At 42.0% G+C, this 17,512-nt stretch overlaps 1 protein-coding gene across 2 annotated transcripts in view; it reads right to left on the reverse strand.

Moving 5' to 3' along the window:
• STAG2 (STAG2 cohesin complex component) overlaps positions 1–17,512 on the reverse strand; it is a 102,087-nt gene that overhangs the window by 24,015 nt on the left and 60,560 nt on the right. For both annotated transcript variants that reach the window (XM_060250111.1, XM_060250112.1), the window contains 9 exons: positions 17,334–17,495; positions 12,864–12,960; positions 11,064–11,140; positions 9,837–10,041; positions 8,745–8,896; positions 7,624–7,697; positions 7,395–7,518; positions 5,382–5,480; positions 5,202–5,281 (listed from right to left, as the gene is read on the reverse strand). In XM_060250111.1, coding sequence (XP_060106094.1) covers positions 5,202–5,281; positions 5,382–5,480; positions 7,395–7,518; positions 7,624–7,697; positions 8,745–8,896; positions 9,837–10,041; positions 11,064–11,140; positions 12,864–12,960; positions 17,334–17,495 — 1,070 coding nt within the window. The remainder of the gene's footprint in view (positions 1–5,201; positions 5,282–5,381; positions 5,481–7,394; positions 7,519–7,623; positions 7,698–8,744; positions 8,897–9,836; positions 10,042–11,063; positions 11,141–12,863; positions 12,961–17,333; positions 17,496–17,512) is intronic.

Here is a 17,512-nt window from a genome sequence, read left to right on the forward strand (position 1 = left end):
AATGCCAAGGACCTGAAACATTCATTCAGAAAAATGAATTTCTGATTCTAACACTGTTTGGGGGGGACCCTGAAACCCTTTGCAAAGATAAGTATATTGGGTAGCTCCAAGAAGTGAACTTCCATCAACGTTTATAGTCTGTAATGTATATTTTGATCCAGTTTTCAAATTAGTTCTGAAAACTGGCATCACAAACAAAATGTGTAATATGTTTGGAGTTTTGTAGAACTACATTAAAAAAGCAAGGATGGCATCCAAGGTTGGCAATGATAGGCAGCTACCATGGCACTAAGAACTTCCAGCAAAACAGGTTGCTTACTTGTAATTGGTGATCTTTGAGCAGTCATCTGTGCATTCACACCTGTGGGATATAGTGCACCTGCGTCAATCCTGATTGGTAACTTCAAAAGTCGAGAAAAAAGGACTTTTGCACCCTTCCCTGTGCCGTGTGCAGGAGCTCCACCATGCATGCTCATGGGGAGGGGCATGAGGTCCCTGCCACTTCCTTCTGACTGCTACAAGCCCCTAGAGGAAGACCTGAAGCAGTGGGGAAGGAGGGCGGGTGGTGTGAATGCATAGATGACCACTTGAAGATCACCAGTTACAGGTAAGCAGCCTGTTTATCTTCTTCATGGTCTCTCTGCTTCACTCTTATGGCAGAATAGCAAACCAAAACCACAGAATTCTACCTGGAGGTGGGTGCTGTAGGGACTCAGACACAAGCTGCTTGCCAAGACTGCTCAGCCCACAGAGATCCTCTGAGACTGGCAAACAACAAGAGCATAGTGCTTCATGAATGTGTGAAGTGTGGCCCATGTGGCAGCTCTGCAGATTTCAAGTAGAGGGATCCCTTTTAGGAATGCTGTAGAGGCTGTGAGAGCCCTAGTGGAGTGGGCATGAACCGGGCCTGGGAGAGGCTCCCCCCCCCACCCCAAAAGATATAGCTGATGGCAAGCAGTTCAAGGTAATTGATACTCCTATGCTTAGGTTGTTGAGATGTGCTCCCCAACCCCAAAGAAATGCGTCAGTCATGATGGGCAAGGTTGGGGATGCAGGGTGGAACCGTGTGCTTGCCATCAGATTCATGGAGTCCTCCCATCACGATACGCAGTCCAGGACGTGTTGGTAGCTAGAGACGATGTGAGTGAGGGTGGATCAGGGGTTGGAAAACTCGGACGAATCAAGAGTTGTAAGGGTTGCATTCAGGGCTAGGGCTATGACTGATGTAGCTGACAGAATTTGGAGGGAAGATGCTTCTCCCTGTATGCAAATTAGCCTGATTAGAGAAATGATAGATTCTGCCCTCTGGGATGGGAGGAAGGCCTTGCAGAGACAAGAATCCAAGATGGCTCCAAATGGACCTGTGTGGAAGGTTCTAGGTTTGATTTCTGGAGGTTGACCTGAAGACCCAGATCTCTGAGGAGGGACATTGTGCCATCGAGGTGATGACAGAGGTTCTGCTTCCAATTCGCTACCACCAGCCAGTCATCTATATAGAGAAAGATGGTTATCCCCTGGAGACAAAGTTGTGCCACTATAACCACCATGGTCTTGACGAAGATGCATGTGGAGGTGGATATGCTGAAGAGGAGAGCATTGTATTGAAAACTGAGGTTTCCTATGGCAAAGCGGAGAAACCTGCGATAGTGTGGGAGGATGGATAGATGGAAATATGCATCCTTCAGGTCAAGCGTAGCCATCCATGCTCCCTCCAAAGGAGCGGAAGGAGGTTTTACAACAACATCATCCTGAACTTTTTGTAGTTATGATTTTTTTCAAAGCCCTGAGATCCATAATGGGGCAAATGCCCCCATCCTTTTTGGGGATAAAATAGCAGAAATAGAATTCAGAAGGGTGTGATACGAGCACTGGTTTTAAGGCTAATTTGGTGAAAAGGCTGTCAATTTCTTCTAGGAGCATAGAAGAAGGGGCTATGAGGCCTGTCGGAGGAGGAGTCTGAACAAATTCTAGCTTGCAACCCTCGTCAATGATGGATAGGACCTACTGGTCTGATGTTATGCATCTCCAAGTTGGGTAAGTAGAAGTGGAAATAAGTTGGAGAGTCAAAAATTCTGCTTAGGCGTCTTGGTGGATTTCGGTTTGCCAGCTTGGGAGGCAGATGGTGAGAATTTGGATTTTGACCCATAGGAAGGTCTAGACTGGTTCTGATGCGACAGAGGAGTCCAGGACCAATCTGGAGAGGATCTGGTTGAAGGGACCAGGGTTTATTTCAAGTTTTTTGGAAGACCTGGTGGAGGAGGAGGAAACTCCTAAGTTGCAGGAAATTTTGATGCCCCTGTCTAGGTACTGTACGCCCATGTCAGTAGTTAAGCTAAAAAATCCTTCCCTTTCAAAGAGTAGGTCTTCAATGAAGGACTGAGTGTCCTGCAGTAGCACGGTAGCTCTGAGCCAAAACTAAAGCATCAGATTGATGGCAGACATTAAAGTTTTGGAGATGTCCAGGGAATGTTTAGCAGCATTGACCTGGTGTTTCATGAGTAGCATGTTCTCCATTTGGATTCAGCAAGCTTCCTGGTGTTTATCCTCTGGCAATAAGGCAAGAATCTCCATTAATTGTTTTCACAAGGCATATTGATAACGGCTCATACAGGAAGCATAACTGGTGGTTTTAATGATGAGAGCTCCAGCTGAATACATTTTTTTGTGCCAGGGAATCCAATTTTCCCTCTTTGCCAGGAGAAGAGGAATGGGTACATTCGCCTCTAGAGGAGGAGGTGACGACTACTGAGTTGGGTTTTGGATGAGCAAAAAGGAAGTTGGCTGCTGTTGCTTTAATTTTGTACTTATAGTTGATTCTTCTTCTGGATATCAGAGTGGAAGCTGGTTTCTGACAGGAACTCTTGGCTGCTTGGAGGAGGACTAAGATCATAGGCACCAATGCATCTCTCTGTACTCTGTCAAAGACTGTGTCCCCCATGACAGGCTGAGGTTGTACCATGGATAGGGATAGTGTGTGAGCCATATATTTGATGAAGTCACCATCAACCTGCAAATCTTTCAAGGGCGAGACTGGGGGGTCTTCCACCGCATTCTGTGTTGGGGATGGTTTGCTATTGGAAGTTCATCAGTTCAGTTGTAGTCTCGGTCCGAATGTGGTGGTGATGCTTCTGAGTCAGATGGATCCAAAGGAAGTGTCAGTGGTGACAGAGTTTTCTGCTTTGTCGGTGGAGGCCAGTGTTTCTGGGTTGCTGGCTGTTTTGGAGGCTGATGGGTCAGTGGCTGCTTTGGTCTCAGAGGTTCCAGTGCTGAGTTGGGATCTCAGCGACAAGAGTGACAGAAGGTGAGGGAGCTCATGTCCCAGTCCAGCGGAGGTTAGGGAAGAATGCTGAAGGCACAGTGTATGTTCCAACGACATACTGCCACTGACGTTGGTCCCATGGGGTTGGTGGTGGCGGATGCTTGATGGGTCCCACTGGACGGGAGGCAGCTTTGGATTCGAGGAAGCAGTCGAATTGGAGGGCTTCTCTGGTTAATGAGCAGCTGGAACCTAGTTAACAGTCGGCTACCTTCAGTGCCGGACAAAAAAGAGTGGAATGTTATTTGAGTTAGGTCGACTTGCGAATCTGAAAGTCGGGATAGCTGAGTTGACTGTTTAGACGGTGGAGTCGATTGGAATGGAGAACTGAGCAGATGGATAGGAGGAATCAAGGATGGCTTCAGGATACAGTGAGGAGAGGAAGATTTTTCAAGTCAGCTCAGCAATGTAGACTTTTGGATTTCTCTGAGTCCTGTTTGTGCTGCTTTTTTTTCTTTGTCCTTTTTATGCTCTTTATCCTCCCTGTATTTCTTGGCAGGAATTTGATGCCAGGCTGGCTGTTTCAGCACTGCCCGGTGAGCATCAGACTGAGCAAGGATTGCCTGGATAGAGGTCGACAAGGAAAGGGGAGACGTGCCTGAGGTCGTCTTGGGAGGATGCAATTTTGTGTGTTGACAAAGCAGACTCCAAGAGTGCTGTGCGAAGTCAGGCTGCCTGATTTCTCCAGGTTTGTTTGGAAAATTTGATGCAATGCAGACAGATTTCTTGGGTTTGAGATTCCGTGAGACAGGAGGCAGAGGAGGTGTCTGTCCTGTGGGGGAATTTTACTGGTGCTCTTGGTGCACCTTTTGAAGAACTCCCCCACCCCTGTTTTTTTCCATGCCGTGGTGCTGGGAAAGGGCATGGAGCAGAAAAGGGGAGAAGAGGGACTAGGCCCCAGGTCCTCCAAGGAAAAGGAGGAAAGGGAGAAGTGGGAGCAGGAGATCAAGAGATAAAAGTTACTAATGCACCAAAGTTTCTTTCCCTCAGGTTCCTGGTGTGAAAACTGAAGTGCTGACAAGATCGAGGAAAGAAATCCTATCCATACAGCAGTCAGAAAGGAACTGGTGGGATCCTATGAACATGCATGGAGGAGCCCCTGCACATGGCACAGGGAAGGGTGGAAAAATCCTCTTTTCTAGGCTTTGAAGTTACTAATCAGGATTGGCGCAGGCGTGCTATATCCCATAGGTGTGAAGTACAGATACCATGAATAAGATCCAATCCTTGCTCTGCTACTGCTGCAACAATGTTACACCTCTCAAAGAGAGGATGCCTTCTCTGTCCTTTGGTTTGTGTCCTACTGGGCTTCTTCTCTTCTGCTCCAAGTACAAGCAAGCCCACACACCACCACCCACTCACCCTATGAAAAGCCAACTGAAGATAAATAAAGATAAGATAAATGGGCAACCACTGATGAAGTAACTGAACAGTAGACCCACTCCCACACCACTGTAGCTTGGTTTACTCATTAGCCTAAATGAACAAGCCATTACTGATTGAGCAATTGCTACTACTTTACGTTCCTCTCCCTTGGAGCAACATCAAGATTTGAAGGGAATGCTGAGGGAACCACAACCTTTGGTAGCAGCAGCAAGGGCTTTCCTCTACCTACTCCTCTATCACATGAGGGGGGGGGGAAGAAGGCCACTCACTCGTCTTACCCACCTAGATGAGCAGCTGGCAAAGTAACAAAGATAGCAGCAGCCAACACAACATGCCATTCTGAGCAGCTGGTGGCAGCAAGAATCATGACCTGCCTTCTGCACGTCAGAAGGGGCCAATGAATGAAGTATTTTCAAGACACCCCCCGCAAACCCTCCCCCAGCAAACAAGATACATAAATGCAGACAATTGGTATTAATGACTGTTTTGAAATACTTACTGTAAAACAAGAGTAAGTAGTTTTATTGCTTGTACTGCAACATCATATTCTTTGTCAAGAGTCATAGATACAATCCTATCCTAAAAGAGGACAAAAATAATTTGGAAAATGGCAAACGTTAGAAACAGGAAGTGTAAAGTGCTATGCTTTTTTAAAAATAGGCTGTCAAATAACACTAACCTTGAATCTACTGGTGAAGAGTTCCAATTTGGAATTAAGTTCTTTATTATAATAAAGTCCTTGCAAAGCGGTAAGGCATTTGAGTCTTACCTCCCCTTGCTACAACAGAAAAAACCACAATGAAATCTGAGGTATGTGGGATCTTATACATTGCATTTTCAATACTTCTATGTGCATATTATAGTTCATCAGTTCTTCAGGTTTTCCACTACTCTAGTTTTTATTTGGTAAATGGAAAAAATAATCAGTAATACTTCTTATCACAACAATGAGAAATGTTCCCAGCTTAAGCATAACCCAAACAGAGGCTGGAGTCCAAAAAAGGTACAGTAAAATCTGTTATGTGGCACTCAGCAACTGATGAAATTACCAGAACGAAGACTGCTACAACAATGCCTTTCTTGAGCAACAGCAGACTGTGGATGACCAGGCTCCAAGTCCTTGCCACAGGCACTACCCACTCAGACTACTGCCAAATAACTGTCAGTCACAACTGCATGCTGGCCAAGAAGCGCTGCCTGCTCCTCCACTACCTGTTCTGATGCAAGGAGAAGCATAGCAGCACTTCTTGCCATGGGCACTGGCCATGGGCCAGAGGCTTCTCATGACTTTGTGTGATACAGGATGTCCAAACCAGGAATGCAGGACAACCCTACTCACTGTCTTGAAGATCTTGGTGGACAGAAAGGGTGAGACATGATCTGAGGGCAGTAGGTTGGTTACAGAAACAAAGGAATGTCAGAGAGCAGTAAAGATGGTGACTGCAGCTTAGGCAAAGCCACTGCAACTGCTTATGATGTCATCAGCTGATACCGCTCACCCAGGAGCTACAGAGAAGCCAAGCTGAATGAGCAAGGAAATAATGGGATGGCAACACCTGCAGCAAGACTGGGGAATTTAAGGAACTTGAGCACACCCTTGGAAGAAGGTGAAGGTCCCGCCAGGAGCTGGAGTCAGTTAAGTCAGGCCTGGCAAGGAAGGGTGGCTGGATGGAGGAGCCAGTGGCTGACTGCAGCTGTGAGGAGGATGGCGTGGGCAGAAGGTGGAAAGGAATGGAAGGTGATTCCCCAAGTTTTATGCCTTCTAAGGACGAGGAGGAGCAGCAAATTTAGTCTAAACCTGAAGTAGAGCTAAAGAAGTCTATAAAAGAATTATTTTCCCATGCGGCCAGGTAGAACAGGCGTGCTGAGATCCAGCTGGGAGCCAAGTGTTGCAAAGACAGTCCACGGGTAGTAGCACAAAAGGGGTAATTTAATGCCCTTCCCAGTTTTGAGGCCACAGGACTGCACCAATTGTTGGCAAGGGGGCTGAAAGTGGAACTCCTACACCCGTACACAGAAAACCTCACAGCACCAACCCTATGCACTACCACCAAGTGAGAGGAATCCATGGTCAGAAGCTAGCCAGGGCACCTTATCTACTCTTCCACTCAATTCTTGTTGGACAGAGGGCTGAAGCAATGCTAAGCAGGCAGTGGTGGAGTGGGCATGTTCTGGCCACATCCTGGCCATGGCTGCTTCACATTTACTAACGCTGGCTGGAAAAAGTTGGTTATTCACTAGCTTGGGTTAACCAGCATTTCCCATTTCCCACTAATGCCAGTTAACAAAGCTTGTACTATATGTGTATGCCAAAGGTTCTGAACATGCCTAACTGGATTTTTTCCTGTATTGCATATTGCTTTCTGAAAGTCTCCTCACATTCAAAAGTAGTTTACCATGCCACAGGCATACTTAATGCTATTCTGAAGTACAAACACAAAGGCCCATTGGGAAAAACCAGAGTTACGTTGTGTGGTTGTTTGGATTCCAGTCAGTATATAAACTAACTACACTATAATTTCTAATGACTTGGGGAAATATTTATTTAGATACTTTTTTACTTGAGCAGTTAAGTTTCAATTCAGGGCTACAAAGATATGTAAACCAAATATAGTGGGATGCATGTACTCTATTTCATGAAAATCCACATTGCTTCTAAACAAGAAAAGGTACAACACGCACAGCACCTTACCTTGTCATGCATTGTCCACCCTACATATTTTAAATAGCTATCATTGAGGAAGGCATCACTGTACATTTTCATCCAGATCCCAATTTCTTCAATACAAATTGCTCTTATTTCAGCTATTGCATCTCTGTAATGGACAAGAGGTAGAGGAAATTTAAAAATGTGACAAAATGTAAGAAATACTAGCAAGTTAATCTTACAGGACTGTATGGTACACAGGAATTAAACTCACCGATATCTATGAACAAATACACCTTTAAAAATTGCATTCATCATATTTTCTATTTCATCTTGATTTTCCTGAAGCTGAAAAACACAAGTATTAAAATGGGCAAGCTGTAATGTTGATAATCAAGGATTTGAATCACCTCTACTTAACACTGATATGATTTTTAAGAGTATTTCATGGAAGGACAGAATACAGGTTTATTGTTTAACTATCTGGCAATTTTCTCCAATGAAATGAAAATACTAAGATTCTAGGACCCTGACGATCAAGTTTAAGTGTACAGCTATCATTATTTGCTGACAAATACCACCACACATACTAAAAGTATGCAATTATGGCAATGAAAAGGCTGCTTACATGTCTAAATGGAAAAGTTCTGCAAACACTTAAAACAACTAATGCTGGAAGGTCACAATTTATAGAAAAAGATCAACTGTTATCACAACTGCTGTCAGTATACACAAATGCACAATTCTTTCATCATTCTAATCTCAAGACATACAATGAGCAAAGGACAATTGCTCTGGGAAACGGGGAACCTAAACTTTGGATACTGTCTGCAAAGGAGGGAACTCTTCACAGTACACTTAAGAGCCTATGTGTACCCAGAAGCAGCTCAGAGAGAATGCTCTCATCCCTAAGGGTGCAGGTGGCAGAGAAGAGGACGATAATTATATTCAGGAGATCTTACATTCTTAGCCAAAGTAACATCACCTAAAAAGGAAAAGGAGGTCCAAAAAGCAATTTTGGTCCATCATATCCACTGAGGGATGGAGCAGAATTGCTAATTTACGCCATTTTCCACTGTATCCAAACACACCCATCATCCTTGGGGAGATTCTATGGAAATATACTTTGAATACATATCAACAGTCAAGAAATGGCAAGATGCATTTCTCAATCAACTGACAGCATCCTCCCTCCCACTCTGTACCGAAATAGTTGGAAAAATATCGGCACAGAAATGTTTTGTTTAAAGCTTCACAGAGATTGTAAATGTAAATTAGAACATAAATTCTGTAGGTGCTCTACAAATTATTTCAAAAGCATTTTTTTACTTTTAATTGTTATTGTCAGCTTCTTTCTCTTGCCCAACCCTTAGCATAACTGACAGATCTTCTAACCTCTTTCCTTTTTTGTAGTAAGAGTTCCAGTCGGTCATTAGCTCGTTTTCCAATTATTTTATTTCGTTCTGCTTCATACTGACGTTGTGTATTGTCCATGTTAATGCTCAGATTTAATGCCACATTCACTAATGCAGTCATCAATTTCATAGCTGAAAGGTACAAAATGAAAAAGGGAGGGGAGGACACTTACATTAGATGATTGGGGTTTACTAATAATAATCAATGGCTTACAAAAACATACTGAGACCCAAATACTCAACATAATAAAGATTTTGAATGCTTAACTCAAAAGTGTGGAATGAATTGATTTATTCTGCAACATTTCTTGCTAAACAATCCTAAGGAGCAAGAATGATAATAGGCTTTGCCAAATACCTGGAGAGCTGCTTTAATTAGGCAAAACAGACCAATGGTTTAACTTAGCTCTTTATATTTAGTTATCATAGGAGTGAGAAACTAAGTGACTAAAATAAGTGAATGGTACAACAATATAAATGACATGATTCAAGCAAATAAATCATTCACACACTTTTGAATACATAATGTTGTAATGTCCAAAGCAAAACTGATGAACAGCCTGGGACCATCCCCACTTGGGCTACCCAAGAGAACAATTTAACTTGCTCTTTGCCACTATTGTTTATTTACTAATAATAAGGCCCGTTGTGAGAAGAAATACAACAGGCGCTAGCAATTTGCCGTGGGTGAGTGTCATGGCCTTGACTTGGGGGGGGGGGGGCGCGCTGGGGAGAGAAGGGAAATATAGAGGGAGGCAAGGTACGTCAAGCAGTGCCTCAATCCTCAGCCAATGGAACACAACAGACCTTGAGTGGCAGTTGATGGGCCAATGGTTTACGGAGCGCACACCACAGCCAATGGGAGAGTTGGATTTGGCCTATCACAGGGCTTTTATTATATAAAGGATTACATTTGGTTTATAGCCTGCCCTCCCCTGCAAGCCTGTGCATAATTTCACCAGTTTCAAGTCAAAGTCCTTCCAACAACAGAAAACCTCCTAAAGTTAAATGTACTAAAATGGGGAAGAAGTTGAGTTTATAGAACATAAAAACTCTTCTCAAAAATTCTTACCTGCCAGTGTACTAGTATGTCGAAATGCCCTGACTTGTGAGTCCGACAGTCCTGTAAGTAGCGAAATTACTGTGTCCATCATATATTCATCATATATGATACTATACTGACACTGCCGGACCAACACACCAATGAACTCACAAAAACTTGATTTAAATTTCTTCCACTGAGGACCAGCCATGGTAAGTGGATAATCTCCACTATCCTACAACAGGAAACATTTATATGTGAACAACAATGAAGTTAATTCCGTATTTTAAATATAGAACAACTGAATTCCAATGATTTAAGGACTCAAAACAGCAAGGTTAATGAACATTTCAGCTCTCTTCTTCCACACCTGCATGACTTCTATCAGAAAGAAGAAATACTGACAGCTTTAGCACTGCCAAATAAACAAAAGATTTGAGGTTTCATTTGCCCTTCATAATACAGCCAAGAATTCTGTTCTTCCCTCTTTAAAAACTGTCACCGAACCAAGATGTACAAGTCAACAGGTACATATACACTCATAAGAATTACAGTAATTACTCTGAAATTGTCTTGTTACTTAAGGAAAACCACATTGCCTTAGTAATAATCAACAGGTAGTTTATACAAGAAAACATGCCATTCCCAGAAAAATATTTTTTTTGTAGAAGTATAAGAAATCAATGGGACATCCAGGTTTCCTGTATAACTATATGAACTTGCCCTCTTTAGCTACTCTACCTATTTACAGTACAACATTTAGCGTGCATCTCTTCCCCAGCACAAATAAGGAACCTATTCAGAGCAGATTATGGCCCACATAGAAAATGCTGTACTAAGACAAAGTGCCAGATTCTTTAAGACAAGCAGTTGGAAATGGTCAAGAAAAAAAAATGTGCAACATTTTCAAGAACAGCAAAATTATATAAATATACATTAGTGCTCAGCGTATAAAACGGCACAAGTGTTCCGTGTCCTCTTTGTACAGCATGTGATTTCCAAATTTAAGCTTTAAACCAATCAGAGTGAACAATACCATGTAGTTAAGGTGGCCCTTTAATAGCATGTTGCAATTTTTAATTTTAAGTTTTCAAATTAATTGTTACTATAATTATAAGTCTGTTTACAGTGCTTTTACTTGTCAACTACCCCCCCCCCCAATCAATTACAAATATATTTCCAAGAGGACTTGGATACAGCAAAATGACTCATTTCACAAAATGCACACAATTTTCAAAGTGCACTTGCATTACTTACCTCATCAAATTCTTCAGTCATTTTTCGAATTATTTCAGAATTTTGCATATGTCGAAACATCTCTGCTGTAACAACCCCTACAAAGTATTGATTGTAAATTAATACCACAGCCATAACAGAAGTAAAAGCTCAAATCAGTAAACTGGGAACAATTTAGGCTCTGGATCTGAAATACTTAAATGTGAGAGGTATAAAATCTCTCTCACACATACATAAACCAGCATAAAATTAGAACATGTTTAAAGTCACTAGCATTTTAAACAAATAATTTTTTATACTGTCTTATACCATCAAACCTTTGGAAAGGTGCAGAGAAATAAACTGTAAAGTCCTGAAGCAATATGCCACTCAATATGCTTATTTCTCACAAGTACCACTGAAATATTTCTAAGAATACCTAAGCAATAACTAACTAAGTAAACTGTCTGAAAATATGCAGTATTCTCAAAAGAATCAGAATGAGGTAACAAAATGGAAACACAGCAGACAATGTTATACTTATAAAACTTCTTTCAAACAAAATCACATTTTTCATATAGTGAACAGAGTAGTTAAGCAAACTTTTGTGTAACTGGTTCTAAAATGTGAGAGATCACACGGTCAAATTTCCAAGGACCACCAAAATTACTTCATTTACCAACAGATGTTACATTGTTCCAGACCAACACAGCTACCCACCTGATTCATTTACAAATGATTTTCCTGATACCCCAATCATCACATTCAACATTTCCTGCCAGATAGGGGGAATGTTATATTCAAACTTGCGATGCAATGTTGGCCCTTCCTACCTTGATTTTTTTGTAGACATTGCCCTCGACTGTAAAAGTTCTTGTTATGAATTTTACTGTTAACATTTATTCCACATTCTAAAATACTTTACCTTTTTCTTCTCCCCCCCCCCCCACCTCTTTTTCTGGAGTGATATGTATGTGGCATGTTTCAGATAAACTTTTTTAAAGTTAAAAAAGTTTCAAGGCCTCAAACCATTAAAAAAGTCTACTAATCACAGATCCCATCCTAATATGGGTTTCTCCCCTTGTTTCTTCCCCTGCTCCTTGCAACTAACAAGAATAGGGCCATCTAACAAGGCCGTGAGTTGCCAATCCCAAGTGTATACATTAAGCAGCAAAAACATCATTCTAAGAAGTCCTGGGCTTAAGCTACAACTTTGCTATCACAGGTAAAAGGGATTTTTTAGAAGAGAATGTGCCATCTGACGTAAACATTAGAAGTTATCTAATAATAAAACCTTGGCTCAATTCAGATATCAAGTCAAACCACAGTTTGGGCTCTAAATGATGAACAGTATAAACAACATGTGTTTCCAAATGTATAGCAGATAAATTCACGGTTCTTTGCTTTGTCTTTTGACACTTAACGTCATTCTGCATACCCATGGAGTAGAAGCTTGTAACAGAGGAAGTACTGCTGCAATTATGATTTCCAAATTTAGCAAGCTGTAGTTAGCACAAATCATAGTTCATAATTAAGCTTCCTTAAATGTAGTTTGGCATGACATCTGAAAAAAAACACTCTGTAGCAGGCCATACACACAAACAATTATTGCACTAGAGGGAAAATATCAATTAATCTTAACTAGCTTTACAGAACAATGGGCGGGGGGGGAGGAAAAAAGCTAATTACAAAAGCACAGGATACTGAAGAAAGGAAGTTGGCCAGGAACAGAAGCCTTAATTTGGGTGGAATGAGGACAAAACACTCATTGTTATATGTACAAAAGGTATGCAGTTTAAAAGGTCATGTACATAAGTGCCATTTCCAAAATAAACTTCTTACCTTTGCAGCCTGAACACTGTATAAAGAAATTGATGAGATCAAGAAGTGCTATATCCCTGTCATGCTTGTATGACTCTATCCAGTCATCCACTACAGACTAGGAGAAAAGTAAAATAAACCACTATTTTAAAAAAAGGGCAAGGCATGATGCTGCTTAGTATCATTTCCAAACCACATGATTTTTAGTCTAAAAATTTATTTCTCTGTTTTCACGTAACTTACAGAATATTGTTTCTAGGAGATAACATGGTACAATCCTGCAGTTACTCCAGCAAAACCCATTGATTTTAATGGGCTTAGACTGGAATAACCATACGTAGGATTGCACTAACTTTCCTTTTAGTTTTTTCAAGCACAAAGAATAACCAATAAAATGTTTCCACTAACCCCATAACATCAAACATTTATTAGTCTAAAGGTTTATGTAAGTATACAAAATCAAATGCATGAACAATTAAAGTCACTGTATTTCAAGTGGAATAAACCTTTATGGTAACCAAGCCATATGTATGAAGTAAAATAACCTCAATTTTCACAAGCTGCTTGGGCTTATAGTGTTTAACTATGGATTTAATTATTCTATGTATGTCACCTCTCAGAGAGATGAGGATTTCTGAGATTTAAAAAAAAAAAAAATTATGGACCCTTCTCACACAAAAGCTTGTACGACTTGTAGCAACAAGGAAGAGTTCACTGCATTTTCTTGATGTTACATTACCAGAATAATTCAGAAGAAGCAGACAGACAGCTTTTAAATCTCATTACATTCTACAAACATACACAGAACTGGATTGCAAGCATACATCAGGAAGATCTCTGTCCACATATACAGGCAGGAACATTTAGGGAAGACTTCAATACATTTGAAACTATTCTACCTGTACTAATATTTGGAATTTAGAAAACCAAATTTTAATAGGGGTACATTGGGCTTCTGGAGCTTTCTCTTAAGAAGAGCCAATATGTTATGGGGGGGGGGGGGTTTCTTGCTTTATAGCTTCACTTTCAGATCCCAGTAACACAAAGCATATAGTTTTTTTTAAACATTATCAAGCATTCACATAAACAGATTGAAACTTTCAGAACTATCTCATAGAAGGTGTCAAAGACATGCTTTTTTTTTTCTTTGGAGGTTTCAAATAAGCAAAACCCTCACTCAGAGTTTTAAAAGTCCCCCCCCCTTTGGAAAGAGAACAGGCAGAAAGGGGGGGGGGGAGTCCGTTCAATTGCTTGCTTTCCACACTTATTTCAGTCCACCTTCATGCAAATATAATTGGTCTAGACCAGAGGTGTCGAACTCACTTGTTATGGTGGACAGATCTGATATAAATGTCAGTTTGTTGGGCCAGACCATGTGTGCCATAAAATGTAACATGTGGTAACAGAGATGTAAACCTTATAAAGATGATTTCAGATGCCAAATAGCAATAGGCTTGATTAAATTAGATGTGATATGTAGAAGGGTAGTAGGTGTGGAGATATCATCATTGGTAATGAGACAGGAAACCTAGGTCTCAGTTTGGACCAGGAGGATGAAAAGAATAAAGGGACGTAACTCTGAAGAATTGATCAGTATTTCACAAAAGCTCATAACCTGCCACAAATATTGTAAGGTGCTACTGGACTCTTGCTTCCTTCCACTAATAAAGATTGCAAGCAGTGCTGTTATCGCTCCAAATGAAATAATGTGTTGTTTTCAAACTGGACAAAATCCACTTACTGCTAGTGATAATAAAAAGTTTAAAAGGGGTGGTGTTAATGTGAAGAAAGGCAGCCAGTGAGGTGGGAGGGGAGAGAGGGAGGCCATGTATTGAACTGGAATATATGGAACCATCATTTAAAAAAAGAGTCATCTACTTCCAGTCATTAAACCATGGAATTTAATCCAAGTGTTGCTAAACACTTTTTGAAAGAAAATGAAATCCCAGATATGCACATAGAAATTTAATTTAAAAAAAACAACTTTCAGAATAAATCAAAATAGTTCCCTTTAATTCCCCTTGCCCCAGATGTATCTCTTCCCTGCCCCCCTTCCCTTTCTAACGTGTGTGAGTGATCAGGACTCAAAGAGAACAGCAGACCAAGGTTTGTCAGAAGAATCTCCCTCCCCACCCCCCAGAAGTGTTCATACACATAAAAGCTTATATCTGGAATAAAACTCTGGTCGTCTTGAAAGTTCCACAACACCCCCTTTTCTTGTGCACGCTCTCTCTCTTTCCTTCCATCGCCTTCCCTCTCCAAATGAGGGAAGAAAGGCTTGGCAACAAGGAGAAGCCCCCAGTGGAGGAAGCAAGGAGAGAGAAGAGGGAGCTTTTCTCTGGTGCACTGGCATGTGCCCTCTTTCTCCTTCCCCCTCACTTCCTACCCAAAGGAGGGAAAACAGGTTTGGCAATGCAGCAGCAGCCCCAGTGAGGGAAGCAAGAAGAGAACGGGGAAAACTTTTCTTTGCATGCACTCTTTTATTTTCCTTCCCCCTCAGAGAGGCTATTCCACACAGCAGTAGTAGCATCCAGGAGACAGACACAGAAGACAGTCAGTTGCTCCTTCTACAGATACCAGCCCTGCAGGGGACGGATATGGCCCACGGGATGCACATTTGACATCCCTGGTCTAGACACTGGGAAGGATGCTTCAATGTACAATAAACCCAATAGAGGTCTAAACTAAGGAGGAGCCTGTCCTATTTTAACATCTGATAGGGCATGAACAGAGAGGGACAGAGGAATCGTGTTTTACTCATTTCTCTATCCCAGGGGTGACCAAGGGTAGCTTCTCCAGATGTTTTTTGCCTACAACTCCCATCAGCCCCAGCCAGCATGGCCAATGGCTGGGGCTGATGGAAGTCGTAGGCAAAAAAACATCTGGAGAGCTACCCTTGGCCACCCCTGCTCTATCCCTTGCTCAGTCTGGTGCTGTGCTAAAAATATGATTGTGAACATTTTCTTTTTAATAAATACTTTATAACTTTTATGCTGGTAGTGGTTCCCTGTACCACAAAGACCTCCACTGTCCTTTCCTTTATTTGTTAGCTTCTCTGACCAATGGTCTTAAGCTCAGCAAAATGACCTCCACTGTCTTGGACACGCAATTTAGAAGGAATGTTAGGGAAAAGGCAGGCAGTTGACATGTGGCTATTTCTCCAAGAGTGCACTCAGCAGTAAACTGTCCCTGTGGCGACCAGATGCTAGGCAGAGGGAAACACAGAGGCAAGGCCTTAGAACGTGGAAGGGAAGCTGGGAGTCCTGACCCTTCTAACGGCTAATTTCTACAAAAGTCAGGTGGTAATGGTGGCAGGTTACCAAAGAGAAAGAGAAAAGCCTCTCCAAGTGTTGTGAAAATCCTGGAGGGCAGGGTGGAACAGGTCCTGCAGGCCAGTTCCACCACAGATGGCTTTACCGTTTTTACATCTCTAAAGGGGCCAAATTCTTGCCTGCAGCACTAAGGCTGCATACTGCAAAGACCAGGGTCCAGTTGCTCTATGGCGCTGAAATTGGCCCTTATTCAACCACCAAGCCGTTGGAGATAGTACAAACCAAACTCTTGCGCAAGCTTCTGTCCGTTCCCAGTTGTGTGCCAAACACTGCCATCAGGTTGGAATCTGGCGTCCCAAGCATCGAGACGTCTATGTGGTTAAACACCCTTTGTTACTTTTTGAGGGTTCTCTCAAAGCCAGGTGGCCTTCCCCATCTGATTTTCTTCGACTCTTTTGTGGGAACTTGGGAGAAAAGGTGTCTAGATTATTTTAGACTCTGTGATCTCTCCCCTGAGTCCCTAGCAATGATGGAACTGAGGGATGCGAAAGAACTTTTGCGCCTGAGGTTGGTTGAGCTGGAACTGAGATCTGCTAGAGCTAGTCTTTCTGCGCACATTTTCTTAGGGAAGCAAGCTGAAGTACTGTCCCCAGCCAGGTATCTTTTCAACATCACTATCCCAAAATATCGGATAGCTTTCTCAAAAGCACGACTCAACGCACTTTTCTCTTCGGTGCTTTTGGGGCGTTACGCTGGGTCCCCATATCTGGAAAGATTGTGCCCCTGTAATTGCAATGAGGTCGAAACAACTCTCCACATCGTTTTGCGGTGTCCAAATTACAATGACTTGAGAGCAAGATTAATCTCTCCAATTCTCGGGCCCTTGGCGGGCAGGCCGGAGGATGAGCAGATTGCCTTCCTCCTGTCTGACACTCACTCTGATGTTTCAACTAAGATTGCCCGTTTCTGTTATGTTGCTCAGTTGGAAAGGAGGGAAATTGAGAATGTAAATCTTGGCTATGATTTTTAACAATATGTGTAATAGTTGGCGTAAGGAACTTTGTGTAAGAGGTGATGGGTTTGTTTTTATGATTTTGCTTCTGTTTGTATTAAGCTGGTCGGATGACCGTGAATAAAGTACTACTACTACACAGATGGCTTTCTATAATCATTAAATTGAAACTTTGCACATCCATTTTAAGACTTATAGTAGGCTTACCTGCATAGCACTCTTGCCCATTTTAACGACTTCAAACAACATCATGTTTTCCACACCATTCTGCTGGTGATGCCCATTCATTCGATTTGGACCACTAGGCTTCCCTCCTCCGTTTCCAACTTTCCCCTTTTCTCCTGTGCCTTTTTTCGCCTTTTTGCAAGTCTATGTAAACAGCAAAT

This window comes from Heteronotia binoei, chromosome 11 (genome assembly GCF_032191835.1).
Source record: "Heteronotia binoei isolate CCM8104 ecotype False Entrance Well chromosome 11, APGP_CSIRO_Hbin_v1, whole genome shotgun sequence".
Classification (NCBI taxonomy): domain Eukaryota; kingdom Metazoa; phylum Chordata; class Lepidosauria; order Squamata; family Gekkonidae; genus Heteronotia; species Heteronotia binoei.